At 37.4% G+C, this 21793-nt stretch overlaps 1 protein-coding gene across 1 annotated transcript in view; it reads left to right on the forward strand.

Moving 5' to 3' along the window:
- Nucleotides 1-6996, forward strand: part of mgat5b (alpha-1,6-mannosylglycoprotein 6-beta-N-acetylglucosaminyltransferase B) — a 67983-nt gene extending 60987 nt beyond the window's left edge. The window contains exons 16-18 of the mRNA XM_088008247.1: nt 484-558; nt 5754-6016; nt 6272-6996. Of these exons, the coding sequence (XP_087864373.1) occupies nt 484-558; nt 5754-6016; nt 6272-6470 (537 nt within the window). The 3' untranslated portion in view covers nt 6471-6996. The remainder of the gene's footprint in view (nt 1-483; nt 559-5753; nt 6017-6271) is intronic.
- Nucleotides 6997-21793: the final 14797 nt, after the last annotated feature.

Here is a 21793-nt window from a genome sequence, read left to right on the forward strand (position 1 = left end):
CGTTGTACAGTGAATGGTCTAACTCAAGTGCATCTTTTCTTTCTGTGGTCTCTTCGAATACCAGAAATAGTATTAAGTGCTATTGATCAGCTCTTCTCAGGGAATTTCAAACCATTTCCTGTCATCAAACTGCAGAAGGCAAGTGACAGGCTTCCATAGCTGCTCCAGCAGGACCCAGATTACACTAACCCCCCCCCCCATCTGTGGCGCTCTACGACCTTTTGATCTGCTGTCAGCTCCGTCCATTGTGTGATGTATCGACGTAGTCATCGCCAAAAATAATAATGAAATTAATTTTCAAGGCTGCCACCTTTGATGTATGAGGTCATTGATTTTTATGTGAAGCCCGTGGCATGATATAAGTCTTCTACAATTACGCTAATGAATATGTCAGCTAGGATTAACTATCAGATGCTCGGTTCCTGTAATTACAATGGCTCGGCATTCAGACACCGACTTCCTCCGCTGCTTCTGTGTCCGCAGGTGGAGCCGTTCCTGCCCTACGAGTACATGTGCGAGGGAATGCTTGAAAGGGTTCATGCCTACATTCAGAATCAGGTGGGTATTTGAACTCACATCGACAGCCTGCTGTTTGTTCGTGATTGCACCAACACGTCGATGGCAAGACGAACGTTTTCGCTTTTTACTGTCGCAGGCTTGTCTGTTTGCATCCCTGTTTACCCGTAAAGTTTTGCAATCTTGCCAGAACAGGTTTAACGGTGCTTTGAAAGGAGGCGGAGAATGCAGGAAACCCCCTATAAGCTTGACATCGATTCAGATTCATGTTCAGTCAATGCTCTCTTTGTGATATTAAGCTTTGGCAGAGGTTGAAGATGGGCGCGCTTTCCCGTGCTTTTATACGAAGACTAATATATTGCCATGTATATTACATCCTGGCAGAGGGAGCTGCTCAGATGGCCTTAAAAAGACCAATAGATACATGGAAATTACACTACCAGGCTACAGTTGAAAGCCAAAAACCATGAAATGCTTTGTGTCAGTTTTAATATAAGTTATTGTGCGCATAGCACAAAAAATATGTATTAAATACGCTTTTAAAATAGCTTCTTTTGCTTCTGTATACAAGGAAATTCAACATTTACCAACTGTTTCACCAGACTTGTAATTAAATAAAAAATAGAAACAGTTTTCGGAAGGCACATTTTTCTGTTCGGTTGGTTTTGTTGTACTTCTTTCCACCTCATAATGCAACAAAGTCAAACCATCAGGCTTGAAAGATGAAAAGGAAAATCAAAGGCTGGAATCCAGATACCACTTCCTCTTGTTCCTAAGATGAAAAGATGTTTTAAAAATAGCTAAAAAAAAAAATAAAAATAAATAAATGCAATTAAATAATTAAAAATAAAAATAACATTAAAAAAATGTTTTTTTTTTCTATTTTTTCATCTTTCTCTCTCACTTGCTTTTCAAGGTTGAATAGAAAAAAAAACACTTTTTTCTCCTTCATAAATGAAATAATATTCTACAAGGAAAAATGATCAAATTTACAATATCACTAACATGTTTTCTGGGCACTAAATTTAACAACACTCTCCAAACAAGTTTAATTTCCACTGATGACATTTATTATCATTTATTATGATAATAAATGTGATAGCTGTTTGTCTGCAATAAATGTTTCTGTTTATTACAAATGTGAAAATAGGTTTGCACCTTAAAGTCTAAAAAATAGTTATAAAGTGATGCCTCCAGTAAGACAAAAATTTATAAAATGGAGCTTTTATTATTTATGCATTCATGATAAAAACATGCGAATATTTAAAATGTCAAATATGATGAGACCAAACTGGAAATAAATGCTTCTGTTTACTCATCTGTGAAGAATTTATTCCCGTTTCCTCCATTTAACCTTAAATTTAGGAAGTGTTACTTTAAAATGACCAGCATTTATTAACAATGTGTTATTTATGAGCCTGAGGTGTTTACATCTGATTCATTTTGATAATCACATCATCTGCCCAAATAAATTTGATTAAAACAGGTAAAGTGAAATTGATTTGGTCTTCTGCCAATTATACACCAACACACTGTACTAATCATTTCAAGATGAGTCTAAATGTTAAACAAGGAAGAAAAAAAAATCGCAGTAGTCAGAGGATTTATCCAATCTTAGTGCTCAGAGAAACCTTTCCATCTCCAGTATCTGTCTTTTTACCAGCACACGTACGACGCTGCTACTGCTGTGGTTTAAGACAAAACATTCGGATCGTCTTATCTGCTGCTCTGTTGCCTGACTTGCTGGACTTCCTTACTTTCCACCGCTTTGACCTTTAAAAAAATAATAAAAAATGTTCAGAGCCTAGCTCATTCGGCTGTGGCTTATTGGATAATCTCATCTGGCTTGTGCCGTGTACCTGCATTCACAGATCCTCGCATGTAACCCTGCTGCCGTCTGCGGACGAGGAGGACCTCGTCCGCAGACGAAATTGTTGTAAATAATGTTAGAAGAAAGAACAGAATAGAAAACAAACATAAAAACTAAAATTATAGATGCTGATAGAACATTATAGTTGACATTATTGAATTGGTTCATGAACTGCAGTGGTCCAGTTATGCAAAAACTCAAATTTCCTTGGTTTTGTTTGTAAGAGATGGAAAATAACTTGCTTTGTTGTACAGTCTGAGCTGCTCTGTAGAAACGTCACGTTTCATTCTACAATTCTGTCCTTTTGCTGTTTAACTTTCGTATCTCTAACACCTCCAAAGTTATCTTCATCCTTTATTATTTTTTAACCTTGAATAGATGCCAGGAGGTGGGAATATTTAGATCCTTCCTTTCTCCAATGCATCCCGGTGTCCTGTTGACGGTGGGTAATGCTTAGTCTGTTTGTGTGAGGAGTTACTTTATTACACCATGTGCTCTCACAAGTATTTTGAAGAATAAGTCATTAATTATGTATTTTTACATCTGCACAGTTCTTCTGTTTTTGTGCAGGCATATGTCCACTGGCTTGCTAATCTATATTTCTTTGTAATGAGGAGTTTCTCTTTTCCTTCTCGCTTCCTGTTGCTTTCTTTTAAGTTGCTTGCTGAAAGTAATATGCATTGCCACTTCCCACAGTGTTCTCTTAAAACTTTATGACAGAGAAAACGACATTGCCCTGACATTTACTGTTTTTGTATTGTGGGGGGGCTTTGCACTCATCCAAAAATCAGCTATTAGAACAAGGTGTATCTCCGTGTTCTGCTTCTTTACTCTAATTGGTATTCATTATAAAACCCCCAGCATCTACACACATCTTACATTTGTAGACATTGATCTCTTCCAGCCATATCAGGCTGCTGTTTAGAGAGTGTCTTGCTGCGCCCGGGTAAGGAAATATCCTAGTCTCTGTCACGCATTGTGGCCATCCCCCTGTGTCAAAAATAACACCAATATGCCGACTCACTGACCATGACCGACTGAAAGGGTGACCCCCTCTTGGTGCAGACTCCCAATCAGACTCTCATCCGTGTTTGTTCAACTTCTTTAACTTTATCTTTCCCATGTTTGGATTTTTCCCGGCTTTAGGCTCAACTTATCCTAATCCACACATCTTTTACCTTTCCTGAACCTGTCGTCCTTGATATCTCTCTCTCTGTTCACTAGCAGAGCTGCAGACCCTCTGTTACCATCACACCACATATTCTTACGGCATCTAAGTGATGCCTATATTGAAACGTAGAGGGACATCTTAAAGACATTGGAGCTTTTTTATGCTAAATCTGACATTTAAGGTAATGCACTATTTTGCAATTGTCTGAATAATAATAAATTAACTGGGGCAGGATTGAAAGGGGACATTGTGCCCATTTGTGTTGCTCTGATTAATTAAATGTCACTTAGGAAATCTAATAAAGCTGTGTAAAAATCAGGCACAGTGAATTTAATAACGAAGACAATAGTGGATTTGTACAACTCCAGAAGCATAATTATTAGACGCATTTATCCATAAAGTTCATTCATTCAGTAATGAACGCATCTAGACTGTTAATGGTATCTTATGAATTTAAAGGTTTTCTATTAATTAAGCCACATGGTGGCTCTGGTTGTTAATATTTTACCATTGCAGCTGAAGTGTCCACTGGTTTCTTTTCTCTGACTTATCCAATCAGAACCACTGTAATACCCTTCACTTCCAGTAGGAGGTGATAGAATCGACATTTACAATATTTAAACCGGAAAAGAAGGCCCTGATCCTTGGAAGAAAGGGAAACTCTATGAATCCATATTTCTCTCATTTACATAGAAATAGTTTGGGACGGAGGACAAAGCTTTGTGGTATCCCAGTACTAATGTCTGAATACATAACTAACAACTGGTTAACGTTTCCAACTGGTTAACGTTTCCAAAGGCAAATCTTTAGACTTATCTTTTAGAAAAGTAACCTTGAAAACGGAAGATTATCACTTTAAAACTTCAAAGCTTGTGAAAACAACCAAAGCGTTATATTTATAAGTATTAAAAAAAAGGGATAATTGAAAGCACATACATAATTTTACATGTAGAAATGACATTTTGAGGTCAGTATCCTTTCCTAACCTTTTACTTTTTCATGTGTGTGCGCGAGAGAAGAGGGATCAAAGATGTCGCCTGTGTTTAGGGGAGAAGGTGCAGCAGAGATTGGGAGATTGGAAGCTTGGTTATTGCCTGTGGGCACGGGGAGCTTGTTTAATAAACGGGTCCAGAGGCCAGAGGGACATGTCAGAGAAATGTTATTACCTTGGTTTTATTAATAGGCCCAGCTGGAGGGGGGAAATGTAATCTGGTGACTCGCCGCAAACGTGAGTGCTGCCTCAACATCTTATTTGTTTTTCGGAGACATTTTTGCATCCATGCAAATTGGCCGAGGTTTACGGGAACGTGTCGGACACAATTAGTACTTTTTGCTTTGATTACATTTAAAGCGGTGCGTAAACTGTAATTGCAAATAAAAACACATTTGTTCGGAAATCATACAGAATTCATTTATTACTTTAGTGCATGCTGGAATGAAAAAACTTGTATGAGAAGAAGCTCAGTTTTACCCATCTGTCACTGCCTCCTGGGGGGAGGACAGTGTCTTGCAAAGGTTTTTCATCCGCTTGAATATTTCCATCTTTTATCAAGTTGCAACCACAAACTTCAACGGATTTCATGTCACAGACCAACACAGAAGACTTTAGAGGTTTCTGAAAGAGCATTGGCCAACATAATTAATACCACAGCTGATCCAGGAATACAGGAACCATAGTTTACTTGTTTGTGCTATAAAATGGCACCATCTATGTGCCTGCAAACGGCTGATGTTCAGACAAGTTCTACATCAAATCTAAGAGCTTGAGCTGTTTTCCAAACAAGAACGGCCAAAACTCTCACCGTCTCTCTGTGCAAAGTTCGTAGAGACATGTCCCAAAGTACTTCAGTAACGTAAGGAAAGATTTATTTTATTTTTTTAAACTATTGACTGAGGAGGGATAAGGGCAATTCGTTGTCACCGATTTTACTTGTGGTTATCAGAATAAATAGGCCTGAATGTCAGTTTACAGGACAGTATTTTGGTTTCTTTAGAAAAACCATTCTTTCAGATCAGTTGGTTCATTTCATAAAATTTCAAGAAAACATCTCAAAGTTTGCCATTGCACTGCGACAAAACATGGAAAATACCTGGTGATATGAACAAGCTACAATATGTAATGTGTTCGACAGAGAGCCACTCAAATCTTTAGTGTCTCGCTTGTAATTTTTTTTTAAATTATCTTTACCTTTGCAGGACTTTTGCTCGCCTGAGGTTCCATTTCCTCCAGTAAACGCATCTTGGGCTTCGCTGTCAGGTCCCTTTCTGCCTTTGCCGAACTCCAGAGTGCTAACATGGGCCGCCAACACCACCTCCTTCCCATCGTGGCCTCCTCTTACCGCACTTCGACTTTTGACGTCGGTGCAAGGCCAGTCCTGTGTGGAAGCGTGCCAGAGTGAAGGACTAATCTGTGAACCTGCTTTGCATCGTTTCATCAACATCAAAGAAGCATTTAGCGCGTAAGTTTTTTTTTTTTTTCCATTTGGATAGTTAGTGAAAAAAACATTAAATTAAGTTACTTTTTACACATCCAAGGACAAGCTGTGAAGATATAACTTTCTTTTCTCTCTAAGAGCGTCTAAAGGCAGCACAGTAACATAAATAATAAATATGCATGTCAAATAATCATGCATCTCCTAAGGCGTTTGTGCCAGCGATAATGTCAAACATATTAAAGGATTTCCATTCATTTCTTAAACTTCTTCTGTGCCCAGGTTGGATCTCCAGTGTGAAGGAGTGGAATCCGAGATGAACCACCTCTTCCCCGCCTTCTCTGCAGAGCACGCCGAATGCAGCCTGCAGCACGATCCGCTGTTGTTCAGCTGCGCTGGCTCTAGTCCCAAATACCAACGCCTTTGCCCCTGCAGGGACTATCGGAAAGGACAGGTGGCATTGTGCAGGGACTGCTTATGACCAAAGAATGGCCCGGTATAGGGAGTTCTTTTGTAGTTTTATTTTTTATTTTTTTGTAAACAAAAAGAAGAAGAAACCCTTAAACAAGGAAACTTTGAGATGAAGGAGCTGTGCTGCATATATAGCAACTTACTCACTTGCCGCTGTCCTTGGACTTGCTGCAAAGAGTTTTATCAACCTCTCAGGGAATTGCACGATTGTATCTTTGAATTTAACGCTTTTGAAGTTTCACCTCGTTAAAGTACGACCACAGCCACCGTTAAAGAAAAACGATCTGTAATTACATGGGTGGCTTCGTAGAGAAATCATCAATGTCTACTTTTCCTTTCTTTTGAAGAACTGTCGTAAACGTGCTTTCATGTGAAACCTCGCTGTGTCGTCGTGGGGACCAGCTACGTGTACAGATGCACCCAAAGACATTCATCTCTTAGAGATGTACTATTTTACATGTACTGTGGAAATGTATTTGTAAATATACAGTAGGTGTTGTTTAATAAAACAAGAGGCACATTTGTTGCTAAATTTACATGTTTTCAAAAACACTCCGTTGAAATAAATCAACACCGAGCGCTACTGCAACCCAACAAGCACAAGAAGGCCGTGATTGGCTGATGATCGTCAGCAGCCGAAGCTTTTACTTGCATGTCGACTCAGATGATGGGGAACTCCCAACATAACTTACAGAGCTTCAAAGATTTCATTTATGTAGTCGGACAATGGGAGCTGGCTCAAGAGGAAGTACTTGGATCATTAATGTCACCTTAGTTTTCACCTGAAAATCTATGTTAGGCATTTTGAAAATCAGAAATCAAAAGTGGCGACAACAAAAACAATGAAGGGCTCCTTCAGAGCCTGCCGACCATAACGTTTTTTTATAAGCGTTATTGTTCCAGCTACACTGTTTTTTTTTTCCTTCCACTCAACTTTTTGTTGATATATGTGCAGACAACAGTTAGGGCGCAGGCATCAAACTGAATAGAGTTGCATATGAAATGCTCTTTTACTTCCCTGAAGAACAACAAAGAATGGAAATAATAATAATCTGTCTAAAATTAGAAGGTGTGTTTCTTCACAACGTACATTTACTGTAAGATTGAAAATGGCATTTTTCTAATTGAAAAATCACAATGTTTTCTTGACATGCCACTTGTCGGAGAATTCAAAACTATTTGACGGTGCAGAGGAATGCTGATTTTCACTTATTTTCTGAATCACCTCAAGTCATCCAGTAGATGCTGTTTTTTCAAAATATTCTTGGTTTAATTCAACTTAAACTCAAAAGTTATTAGTCCAAGTCGGAAATGAAATGTTGTAGTTGATATTACACAATTTTCTGAGTTGTTGTAGATGCTGATGGCTCTATAGCAGTCAGTATCCCAGCGGTTCTGAAGAAACCTTTGAAGACTGTCGTTGAATGACAGTCTGGTGAAGATGATGCTAAGATTAAGTGTGTTTTTGTGAAGTGATAAGGGAGGTTTTCTGGCAACAGTAAGCTTATTTTTAAGAGCAACTAAAAAAAATGTTACCTTTTAGTTAAAAATGTTCACCAAGGTTAATTGTCTTGCCCATGACTTTGTGTTCCAGTTATTCGTTTTTGCCTCATCCATGTGGGCCTCGTGTGAAACTATTAAAAGTTTAATTCTTAAAACTATTTAAATCACCTTTCAAACAGCCAATATAACATGGCTGCAGTGTCACAGAAGTCATTATCATGTACGCTGCTGCTCCACTAACGCCGAAACCATTCAGTAGGATAAGAGGATTTTAATGAGACATACTCGAAGACAGAGCTGGAATTTGTCTGTTTTTTCCCCCTTTAATGACAGTGCAAGTGTCTCTTTGACTGATGGTAAGGGCCATTTCACAATATGCCCATTTCTCCTCGCTAGTTTATAATCTCTAAGCTAATATTACATTTTCTCTTGATCCTCAGAAACCAATTGCAGAAAAACGCATGTGTGTGGCAGCAGTCAGTAGTGAGGCTTTGAATATTTAAAGGATTAAAGGTGAGGATATGGGGGAGGATATATATATATATATATAAAAGGTTCTGGGACTTAAATTTTTAAATATGAACAACCACATTTACCATATTCCACCTGGAAAGTTTATCTCAGTTTTGAGGGGGAAAAAATGCAGTTAAGAGAGAAAAACTAGGAGGCTGGTAGATGCAGCATGAATGACTCATAGGTTGTTTTGTAAAACTAGTTTTGAACTCAGTCCTCTGTGGACATTATTTGTTTAAAGCAAAGGACTTATTTTAATTAGGAAAACTCACAAACTGTTCAAAATTACTCTAACTTGTCAGGCTATTATGCTTTTTTTATTTTTTACAGGTTACCTCTTTCAAAATGCCTAACATAGAATTTTTTTTAAATAAGTGGTTTCATGTGGATCTCCTCAACTTTTTTGGATCTTTCTATTCTTTTCCACCTATTTCATTGCTTGTGCAGTTATGTGAAATACCTGAAGATGACAGATGGGCACTTTTCACTACTGGAACACGATTCTCTCTCTGCAGGACCTGTAATGGCAGCGCCTGCAATGGGAGCCTACAGACATTCACAGGGAGGGGTTGCAGTTGTCAGCGTGCGACTGAGTATAATCGGCCTGTCATAAAACGGCCTGTAACTGTGCAACAAGAGTGTCTGTTCGCTTCAACGCAGACAAAATCACCCGAAGTTCAATGCAATCACACAACACTGCACTTTTTTTCTTTTTTTTTTTCAGTTTTGTTTGTCCAAGTTTTATGATTGGCTCCTCAAAACTGCTTTAGATTTCAATCAAAACATGCTCTTACTTAAAGTGTTGGTTTCTTCTGATTTCTCCCCCAGTGCCGTACATTTGCTGGTTTTGGGTTTTTTTTGGTACCAGATTTTGTTTAGGATCTCATGGGAGGTTTCCTATACACTTTATCAACTGATGACTTCAAGTGATTTTCTGTAGTTTTCTCACAGTCTCTGAAAGAAAATGTGGTTATGGGTCTCCAAAGAGTTTTGGCTTTCTGTGAAGGTACATCTCAACAATTCATCAAAAAGTTCAAGGGGTTGGATATGGTTTGTTTACAGGTACAAAATGAAATAATTTAGACTCTGTGGAAACACATGGCTGAGAGTTGGGGGTAAAACTTGAATAAAGAGTGACTTGACCCAGATCCATCATATACTTATACCGTGATTGTTTTCAAACTTCCTTTTCACATTTTGTGCACCTTTCACTCACAAAAAAAACAAAAAAAACGATGCTTTTAAGTGGAACCACTTATAATTTTAAAATCTTCTGCTGAATAAGTCTTTTTAATGGTTATTTTATTTCTTTCAGTTAAGTAAATCTAATGTAACTTATAGTTAGTTAAATTAACTTGATTGTTAAGCAAAATTGTTGCTGCATTGCTATAAGAACAGACATCATTCTGTTTTGCATGCTGTCCAGAATGGCACACAGAAACATGCCATCGTGTTTTACGGTCTGCCTTTAACCAAGATCCTGCCACACAAAATATTTGAAGCACTCACCTTCGCTCTATGCCTGGGGCCAACAATAAAAGCCTTGAAGTACCTAGAAGTACTGACAGCAGTTACACAATCTTTCCCAAAAAATGCTAAACTCCAGATATTGTGGATGAAACCTAGTTATACTAATCTTCAGGATCTTCAGGATCTTTTCTTTTTAAAACCCCAAGAAAAATCCAAGTTAAAATATATAATTTTTTCTCTTAGTGTAGTTATAACCTGGCCTTTGGTAGCCTGGCAACCTGTCCAGACGCTATAGCCCACCTCTTTCTCTCTTAGTGTGACAGATAGGAACCAGCTGTCCTCAAGCAGGTGCAGACAATAGATTGACTGATTGATGAATAGCTGAAACGGAAACACTGGATCAGTAAGCTGCAGATCTGTAAAAGCCTTGCTTCATTGTCTACGAGACACTCTCTTACAGGCGAGTTATTTTTTATTTTTTTTAAATGAAGCACTATGAAGTTATCAGTAACATTCGATTGATCATTTCTGAAAAGATCGTTACGTTGCCATGTTTGGAGGATAGAAAGCTCTAGCTATGTTTCTACTTAAACACGTTTTTTTCTGAATCATATTTGAAAGATTAGACTTTCTCTCCTATTTCTGCTAAATCAGAGTTATGTTTGTAGATATGCTGTTTTGATTTATCCACACGATCATAAACTACCTGTTAACATGATTAAAAACAGTTTAACAATTAAACAACTTTACTTTTTTGTGTAATTATGCTTAGCAAGTCATATATTTTGAACTCGCACATCAAGTTGAAACAGATTACTGCAGCAATTGGAAAATATCCTAATAAGTTCTTGTACTCACAGAAACCTACAAACTCACAGATTTTTTTTTTTTTGCATTGCCATTTCTATTCAGACTTTGACACATTCAGCAGGGAACCTCGACCCCCACCACAGTAAATTGAAACATTTTCCATTTGACAAATTTCTCGTCACTTCTTCAGCTATGCATGTCCGCGGTGACAATTCAGACTACAATGCCCAGTCAAGAGGGTTCTCTAATGTCATTTTAAGCCGCCATTTCAAACTCTCGTTTGGTATAAAATGCCAGTGGGTTGCTGTAGCCCTGGACGTCAAGGCAGAAGACGGCATTCAATACCGAAGGCAATTCTGTTTCTGTATTCATAGAAACGAGCTTTAGGCTTACTTTGGACGTACATGAATCATCGCGCCACAGACTGTGCTGGAAAGACAGACTGTCTGGCAGAGGGGACAGATTTGAAATTATGTCTTACTGCTTACCTCGAGTCGTCCAGTCCTGCTGTTAAAGCAGGACTGAGAGGAGGGAAGAGGTGTAAGACGAATGTCCGCGTTGCTTTTAGACAGTACAGCCCTGGTGACGCTGCTGTCCGATTGGTCTGAAACGGGAAGTGATTGAAAAGGTGAGACGGAGTCGGGCGTGTTGGGCAGGAACGTGGACAAAGCTCTGGCCAATCTGCAGATATAGGAGACGGAAAATATAGTGGGACAAACTGAAAAAAAAATAGCTTATAGATCAAAGCTCCAAGATTAGCGACTGAAGATCGTTTACATAAATATTGCAGTTGAAAAAGAGGCAGAAGAGAGCGAAGCGGCTTGTGTACATAAACACTTTTAGGGCTGTGGTGGGAAAACTTTGAGAATTTCTGTTAAAATTGTCCTAAAAATACCTGAGACAAAATACATCAAAGAGTGGAGCAGAAAATCATGTTTATTTAGGTAAGACTTTGCGGGACCTTGACATAAATGTTTTCAGAAATCTCAGCATAGTTCAGCAGATGGCATGCCTTATAATCATGTAAGTTATTATCAAGACAGTCACGCTGAGACGTCAAAAAAGTGGTTGATCTCTGCAGAGTCTAAAAGGTTTATGTGAAGAACAAAATGAAGTATGCTGTGAGGCAGAATAATCTGAGAGTTTCCAAACCTTTCTGAGGCTGCACTTGCCCCATGACAGGAGCAGAACCTTATACAAGCTGGTAGCTCTCCAAATAATTATTGTGAGGCTTCAAACCATCTGATTGGTGCAATCTTTAAATTTTCAACTGTTTCAGGAACCACTGATCATTCCTGTAAGTTGAAAATTCTTCCTTAGAAAGAAAGCTTTGGGGTTTCTGTGCTCGTCTCGGCGTCTTTCGCATTGGGATGGTATTTTATCTTTGGTGAAAGGCCAACTCCTTTCTTCACAACCTGCACACAACAATAGTCTTCCCGTCAGATTTGAAGCAAAAGTTGACCTTCGGTGAACCAAGAGCGACATCTGCTGCTGTTTGGTGGACGTCGCTTGTGCTTCAGATTTATGGGCGTACCAGAAACGAGAGAATACAAAGGTTCCCACCTGGCAACTTTGTATGTAAAGAAAAAAAAATGTATACATGAATATCCACTTCTTCTGACTGGTTTCTATTATGGTCACCAAGTTTTCAATAAAAAAAAAGTTCTCTCTGGAACAAAACATTGTGTTTAAAATGGTTTCATACTGGAATAAAAACAAAAATAACTCCTCACTTCTCAGTACAGATTGTAAACCGTCAACTGTAACTAATGCCAAGTTTTTTTTTTTATTTGTTTGTTCGCCACAAGTTTTTGAACAGATTAGCTCATTTCAACGGTAGTCCTGTAGAGTCATAGAGTTATCAGCGTAGGATATTAATACATGGATGGACAACTAAAGTTCAAACGGATTTTTAAATCGGCTTCGTATAACTTCCTTCTTGGAAATCCTGTCGCTGAAGATGGCCTCTGAGCATCAACAGAACCGGTGCCAAAGTCCACATCCTGTGTGGTGAATCATTAAGATGTTTACCCTCAATTAAAGATGTTCTTTCTGCATGAGAGCCTTCAGATGTGAATCTAAGTATACTGATACGATGGTGTTGGATAAATGATTTAACACTTGCTTAATCAATTCCCCCTGGTGCAATGGCTGTTTCTGTGAATTTCCCTGTGACTAAAACAATGTGTGTGCTGGATTATTTTAGTTTTGCTGGCTTTGATTCATGTGCAACACTCAAGCTTTATATTTTTCTCCCTTATTTTCCTTTTATCTTTGCAAATCAGGAAAAAAAAAAAAGGTGCAGCAAGAATCTCACGAGATATTAGACTTTTTTTTCTAAAGAAAAAAATCCTCTTGATGTTTGCAAACTGATTCAAAAGTAGCAACACATTTTATGATGCGTTAAAACTTACTTACACAATTGGTCCAAACCGTGAACTGTACGTGAATTTTAATCGATTGAGATGTGCTTTGGTGTTTTGAAGATTATTAGTGTTTATCTCTGTAGTGTATTTAATCTAAGACATTAGAAACACACAAAGTCCACAGAGACTCAACATTGTAAACTTCTTTGGGGATTCATTTTATGGCTATTTTAGCGAAGCCAATCGATGTGCTTATTTTGACCAGCAAAAAATCGTTCAGTATCCTAACAAAGAATGCTATCAGGTTTAGTTGAGATAATGATAAACTAACTATTTCAATCCAGTGTTGCCTTTTGTGAAGACTTCCACACTATTTCAATGAAGTCGTGCTCAGCGGGAATGGACATGCTCTTCCAAAATGGTGTAATATTAAGAAACGGCAAAAATGCCACTGTTTGGTCACCATTACACTGTTGATTTACAGAGTTTCATCTCATAGGTTCACAGAATAATTAAAAACAAACGACTTGGATCTTTGCAACGACTTGGTAATTGCTGTTATTTCTTGTGAAACGGTGTGACACCGAAACCCAGCAGGGCGTTTGAATGCGTCTTTGTGAGGCAGTGGAGATGCTTGGATGTATTAATCAGGATGTCATGTTACTGTCATGTCCTGCCTGCCGCTACAATCTCTTCCTTTGACTGGTCCAAATCGATACCGTTTTAGGTGGTTACAGCTCCCACCCCGTCCACTGATGGACACATCTGTCGGCCGATGTATCACGGCTTAATTACACGTCACTTTACGACTCGGAGTTGGCCCGTGCAACAGGTGGCAGGCAGCTCGACAGCAAGGAGGGGAAGCAGTTTTTAATATCGCCTCTGACAGCTGATGAAGTGAATGCTCTGTAGCTAAAAATTAACACAACAGTAAATCTTTCCCAGCACAATCCGCTTGCTAGGTGTCGTTACAGAAGATGAATGATAAATGATGGTACAGTGTCTTATGCAATAATCTGCTCGGTGATAGCTAAATATGGAGGTGTGTAAATATTAAAGAGGCAGTTAACCCTTTGTGGGTACTTGTTTCTGTGGGTGGCAGCTGGGGAAATAAATGAAGATGCATGGGAAACGTGCAGCACAACAAGGGTTGGAGTTAAGTTTTTAAACTTGTCCAAGCATATTTTCATGCCCTTTCAGTATATTATTGATAATTAATTTTACAATACATACAGGTTCTGTTGTGTTTTTATTTTTAAACTCAGCCATCCAAATTAAGAAAATCAACCAAAATGTTTTTTTTTTTGTTTTGTTTTGTTTTTTTTCCACAGATGAACATACAGCTATTCTAAATAGGTAGAACTAAATAAATGGACATTTGACCTCAGGAACCAGATGTGTTCACAAGTTTTAAGTTGATCCTTATTTATTTTTTGTAAAATTTATTGTAAAAGTACCATAAAGGGGAAGGACAACGCTGCTATTTTAAAATGAAACGTCCTCCTTTAGTAGTCTGAATAATTTCTGTCGAGACAGTACAGCGGCACTGTCTTCCTCATTTGAATACGAAAGGCCACTGCAGGCGCATATCAGGATGATTGATCCTGAACAGATGAACAGACTTTTTCCCGCAGTGCCTCAGAGTTCTGAGTCACTCATCTTTACTTAAAAAGTTCTGCACATTAGGAATGCGCCAATTAGCCACATTTTCTGTCGTCATTACACTTTGGTCACAACCTACGACCCGCCACGTCTGCATGTTGTAGTAGAGACTAAATGCAGGGAATGCTGGAACGTGTTTGAAAACCAGTCGTCAATGCACATGCTGTGCCGACCCACGATGCTCTTTAGGAAGAACGGAATAATAAAACAAATTCACTTTTTTATATGTTGGAGTTATGCTAATCTGCAGTTTAATTACAATGCATCATGAAGCTAAGGTAGGCTGTTTGGTTTTTAGTCTTTTGTAAATGTGTCAAAGAATATGTTTTACAAATATAATTCGACGATAATGGTGGGGGGCGAGGGCATATTTGATTGAAATATTATCATTATATTTTGTGGGATTTCCAGTGTGATGGCAATAAAAGTGACACATTTTAAAAAAAACATTGTACATTACTGCATCTGTCAAAGCTCTACAAACTCAAACATTGTTTGATATTTAACCCACACATTATTAAAAAGGCCACTTGCAATAAATAGAACAGTTTGTACAGTGTATAATATATGTGCTGTTAAATGTGAAAAAAATGCAGCACTTTTTGTTAGTACTGATTTCAGTCATAGTAAAAGGTTTGGGGCATTGCAAACATTTTAACTTGTAGTTTAATATTACCTCATAATAATTCTTAGCACAGTAAAAAAAATGTGAACATATTTGTGAGCTTGCCTCTTTATTATTAAATTGAATATAATTTCAGATCTTTGTATAACTTTTCTTCAGATTAACTTAGAAAGTGAGCTATTATTGTTACAGGTCAATTTTCTAAACTATAAACAAGTAACTGTTAGGGATGCTCAAATATGAAAAATTGCACTGATATTAATATCTGATAGTAATACTGCTGTGATGCCAGATTTACCAATATTTTATTTTATCCATTTTTTTTAATCCAATTACTCGATTAATCGTACGAATAATCAATAGATTACTCAGTTACTAAAATATTTGTTTGCATAGCCATGAACAAACTCTGACCTATATATCAGTCAAACATAAAACACCAGCAATCCAGTCAATAATCACCTGTTTTTAAACTATTTATTAAGCAGCCTTTAAAAAGAAAAGATGGAAATCCAAAATACTTAACATGACGCCTTCTGAAAAACTTGTATGGTATTTTAGTTCCAACAATGTGACACCAAAAAAGCTTTTGTTTGACAACTTGGCATTCAGTTGATGATAAGCCAATGAATGAGGAATCTTTCAGGTTCTGTTCAGGTTTTGGCCTGACCTGGTTCTACTTCTTAGCACAACTTAAGTCATATTTGACAGTGAAATCCACTGTTTTCATGCAGTACATACACAATAATTATGTCAGTATCTGGCTTAATATCCAATTATAATCACATCTATACAGATTACACTTTGTAATTTAATCCAGTTGTAATTCAACATGTAATTTGTATTGCATCAACATAGATTACCACTAACAGAAAGTAGCAGCTGAAAGTGTCTTTCCAGCCACAATCCTACATGTTGTTATATTCCTCTCTCTTTTTTTGTTCAATACAAATACATTTTCAAACATTGGAGTTGTCTCTTTTTTAGGAAATATGTGCTTTGCAGAAATAGCGAAATACGGAGGTTAAAATAAATAACTGTAAGTAAAAGGGGGAAAAAAACAGATTTCTGAAATTATATTAGGAGAAATGATCAAAACCCAGAGTCTGATGCCACTGGTGAAAACTTTCTTACTCCTTCTCTACATCCACAAGGATCAAATTTAATCACACAATGTCAATTAGTAAAAAAAATTATCTATCTAAACAAGCCAGTCATTTGCACTGAATTTTGACTTTGCAGCAATCCCTTATGCTGAGCAAACATGTGGCAACATAGAGAAACAACTTCTGTTTAACAGGAAGACACTTACAGAAGAGCCAGTCTCAGTATAAATAACCATCTGCTTTGAACGTTTGGGGAAGAATAGAATAAAAACACAGACAAACAAAAAAAGCACCAGGTCTAGTCTGCCCCCAGAAATAAACCTGAAAAGAAAACATATAGTTTATTCCCCCTTATTTGCAAATAATACACAAATATAATAACACTTGTGGTCTGAAATGACTTCTTTTGTCTTCCATTTGTGCATGTTTCTGATTTGGGTGCAAACTTTGTTGCGATTGACGAGGTCAAGTGCAGAAAAAAAAAAAATCTTTAGAAGAACCTCTGCAGGTTCTGTAGGATTGTTGATGAAGACCATCGTCGACACAATAACAACTGGATACTTGGAGGCAAAAATATGAAAGGAATGCTAAAATCAATTTGACAGGATTTAAATATGGTACTCTAGGTTCTCAATCTGTTTCTGTCCAGTGCTGAACAATTTCCCTGAAATCTCTAGACTGGCACAAGAGCTTTCTGAGACTTGACGAAATAGGAAAGTTTCAAACCCGATCTTATAATCTTTGTAATTTTATTATTACTTTCAGCAGAAAAGGCAGCAGAGCCCCATATTAATATGAGGGAATCTCAACTATGTTTTATTGTTGTTTACCTTATGGGCTCTATTTTATTGCCTAAACCCACAAAGCGTACGACAATGGTTTCCTCTAGAGCACTGTTCAATAAAAATAACCCTGGTTTCATTCATCAAGCAGTATTATGGTCCCATTTTGTTACTCTTGTTATGAAATTTAAAACAGACAACACAGTCGATAGCACAACTGGTCTAAACAAAACAAGTAAACGTCAAAATACATAAATACATCAACATGTTCACAAACCATCCTTTAGTTATCTCCATTGTCACGTCAGAAACTGAAAAATATGAAAAAATGAAAGAAAAGCAGCAGGGACAAGGCAGCCATCACAAAGTTGAAAGTTGCCAAAGAATGATGATATTACTTTTGGGGGAGAACTTCATCATCCTCCCATTTGCCTTCACATGTTTCCTTTATAAGAGCCCTTTGCAGGAAAAAATATTTTTCCACTTTGCCAATAAACACACATTTGACATATTCCTGTTTGAAAGGTGTTTCTGTTTGTGACAGGCTTCAAGATTTATGGCCTTACATAGCCCATCACATCATCCACGGAAGTGCCACTGAAGTGCTTCTTGCCTTAAAATCGAGAGTGTATGACTTAAAAGTTTTTTTCTTCTTTTTTTTAATATTTATTATATATTATATTATTATATTTCAGATATTCTGTATTTTTAAGGTTTTGTGGGCCCTAAAATATCCGATATGCCTCTGAGTCGTGGTCTCATGACTCATATTTATTCCAAAAAGTCCCCTTTCACAGATCAATCAATTAAGCCAAGGTATCTTTTGATGACACCTTTATGTCGACAGTTGTGAAACAATAACACCCACTGTCCTTTCATGTGCCTTCGCCAAATAAATCGGCTGATTTGCATATAGTTTTGAAATTATTCTAATTTGATTATTTACAATACGGTGGTGGGGATGCCTCTGATTTGGACTATATCCAGGCTACTTGCTTGGCCCATTTAGCCTGAAGAATCAGAAATGTGACACATAATGTTGTTTTGCGTGTATAAGCAGTCTTCCCCTTTCATCTTGTCTCGATGCCTGTTGGGTCTATTTCCTATCCTCCACAGCCTCTTTAATCCGATGTTGGAATGCGTTCCTCACTGATGTAATTATTTTAGCCCACTGCCAGGATGTAACATAATTTTCTGTCCCAGAATGATTTTAGACGGCAAATTTCAAGTTTCCCTGCCGCGCTTGATCTTTTCTTTAAACGAGCTTTGCTAAAAGACTTTTTTTTTTTTTTTTGCCCTCTCAGATGTGGAGCATGTGATTTCATAAATCACTTCTCGCTTCTGCTCCGGTTCGGTTCCTAGCCTGAGGGGGTGTACGAGGAGCTGACCGAGCTCGATGTGAAGTTTTATGGAAGACGGATGGGATGTATTTCATTACCCTTTGTATGTTATAGTGCTGCGGTTACTGAATAGTGGGGCCAAGCTGGTATTTGGAGGGCTGGATACCTGACACTCTGCTGAAAGAAAGTTGACACACTGGCTGCCTCTTGAAAATTAAGTGCAATAGTTTGAGGTGAAATGTGTTATGACTCCTTGCCAGAGTAGCTGATATTTTTTTTTATATTATTGATATTGAATTTTTGTGCTAGCAGACATTAATTACTGTGACATTTACTTATTCTTCATGAATTTATGAAGCATTTGCATGCTTTTCAGATACATATTAACACAAAACAGAGCTGTATTGCAGTTGCACAATATTTAAAAGAACTGACTCTGAGGGTCTACAGTCAGTCTTAATTAGGGCCATAAAAAAGTATTTTCCTTGCACTTTTTGTGTCTCCAGCAGCTTCTATCAATGCAACATTTGTCCTGTCAACAGACTCTCCCCCTAGAGCTGTGGATCTCTGGTATCCTTGGTCTTCATGACAAACATCCAATGCCTTAACAAAATGGTTGAACTAATACTAACACAGAGGCTCTATATTTACTAATTAGGTGACCTCCAAAGGAAATTATTCTTTTGAATATCATTTCAGTAAATCAGAGTAGACAGGGTTGAACACCAAGTTTTCTACTAGCTGAAGTAAATTCAGTGACCACTTTTAGACTATGACATATTGGACAGTTGAACCTCTTTGGGTGTTATATAAAAACTGCAGCGGGTTATAAAAGGACCTGAAGAAATATTCAAGAGGTCCCATAAATTTTAATGTGATATTAGGCAGAGTTAACAGGCTGAGATATTTCAGCCTGGTGTTTCATCCGAAGTCCTAAAGAGCTCTGACTGTTGCCGAGACTGACGGCTCATCTATGCTTAACTGTAAAGATTTCAGAAATTACTGATATGTATTTCATGTTACTATATTTTAATAAATTGTCTATCCCTGCTGCAAGACCTGTACTCGCAGCTTTAACAGCCTTAACTATTTCAACTGGCTGCACTAGGAAAGGTGCATAAGACCTCCGTGGGGAGCCTTGCAGAACATTTTCACCTCTTTTGCTGCTATAAAAAGTGCTTTTGACCCACCAATTTGTCCAGTGAAGGGAAAAAGAAGGTTTCCACTCAGGTTCTCTAGAACTGCTTTTAACAGATGTAACTTTAAGTAATCTTTTGGTGAATTACAGTCTCTCTCATTTTCTTTTGAAGGTATTTTTGTTCACTGTGTTTTAAACACAGTGAACACAGTTTTAAGATTCATGCAAAATCCTAAGATTTTGCATGAATTTGACTCCCAGCACAAGATTAACTCAGCTTTAGCTCTGGAGTTTGACTGATTTTTTTTTTTTTTTAGCCATTTTGCTGCTGTTTTGAATCTCTGTTCTTCTGCATTACCCACAGTTTCAGATGTAACTATCAGACAGCTGGCCTCACAAATTCAGAGGATCTCAAAGCAGGCAAGGCGCCAACATGAAAGAAATAGCAGGGTTGTTGATACTTGAGGGGGTTCCTGTGTTGAAATGTGTCACGCAAGAAGAGTTTTAAGCTCATGTAACATGTTAAAACTAAATATATTTATGCCGATGAACTGCAGGATTCACAATAAAACTAACATGCATGCACCTTTTTCAAAATGTAAGTAATTATGTTATGGGTCAATTTGCTTTTTTTTTTTTTTTTTTTTTTTTGCTTTTTTTGCCGTCATCTTGTAACCTTTACAACCTAGTTTTTTGACAAGTTTTATTTGGCAAGTTGTTTTAACATAAAATTGATTTTGTCTGAATATTTGTAATTACATCCCTCATATCTAAAAATGAGTTTTAAACACAACTACATTTTGACGAATTAATAATTTAAGATGTCTGCATCTACATTTCTGGGTAGACAGAATAATAAATCCAGATATCTTACATTTTGAAGGATCAAAATGGCTTTCTAGATGTCTCAAATGACATGATGAGATTTGCTAGTTGAAGGGTTGCACATCTGTGACTGCAATTCAAGATATTTAAAATTTAATTATGACTTGTCAAAAAACTACTAAACTATTTCAGCTTTCACTCAAGCTGAAATGGATTAGTCCTTTTTTAAAAAAATTGTTTTGCCCTGAGCTTTAACATACCATACCTACTGAGGACTGCAGTCTTCCCCATATCTCCTCATGTTGCACCTCCACACTTCGGGGAGAATCTGCTGGGACGAACAACCTGAAAAGACTGAAAACTGTTTTGAATGTTTTCCACTCACTGTAGAATGATGGACTTGAAATTGTTTGAAAATAGCCTTATAACCTTTCCCAGACTGAAAGGCAGAAACAATGACTGTAATTCTATAAGGTTATTGGTGATGTCTTGCCTTCTTGACATGGTGTTAACACGCATGCAAGTTCAGGACCAGCCAGTTGTTGAAACAACTCTATTTAAAGAGGTGGCCACACCTGCTGACCATCATTTAGTCAAATGCATTTGATCAGGAGTATCTGACTGACACTTTACTGATCATTAAACACTTTTAGTCATTCTTCACCTCTGACTTTCACCACAACATCCAGTATTGTTGTGGTGAATATGTGCTGTATAGCTAAGGCTCTTTTTAAGTTTCCTTGCAGTGCATTCTGCTCAGTCTCTTTATTTTATCTTTACATAGTCTCCATAGTGATCCCTAGAGATAAACAAAAAAGAAAACAGCTAAGCTTCAGGATGTAGAAGATTAAAGCTCCTCTGCACTACTTTCAACATAATTACTACAGTAATACAAGATATAATTCTAGCAGAAATATCTGCATATATATATATATATATGCATATATATATATATATATATATGTGTGTGTGTGTGCGTGCGTGCGTGTGTGTGTGTGGAGAGCTTGTTTTTCCATCTGTTATTTCTTTGCCATGTTTTGCCTTTAAATGAAAGTAAAATTATTCAACTTGTGTATATTTTTTTTGTTTTTCTTGAATTGAATTTCTCAATTAAATTCAGAGTTTATTCATATAGCACAGTAGCAACAATCTCAGCTAACTAAAGCACTTCACCACCCAATAAAGTGGCAATA

The sequence above is a fragment of the Poecilia mexicana genome, unplaced genomic scaffold (genome assembly GCF_051168715.1).
Source record: "Poecilia mexicana isolate PSO_F unplaced genomic scaffold, ASM5116871v1 scaffold_8, whole genome shotgun sequence".
Classification (NCBI taxonomy): Eukaryota; Metazoa; Chordata; class Actinopteri; order Cyprinodontiformes; family Poeciliidae; genus Poecilia; species Poecilia mexicana.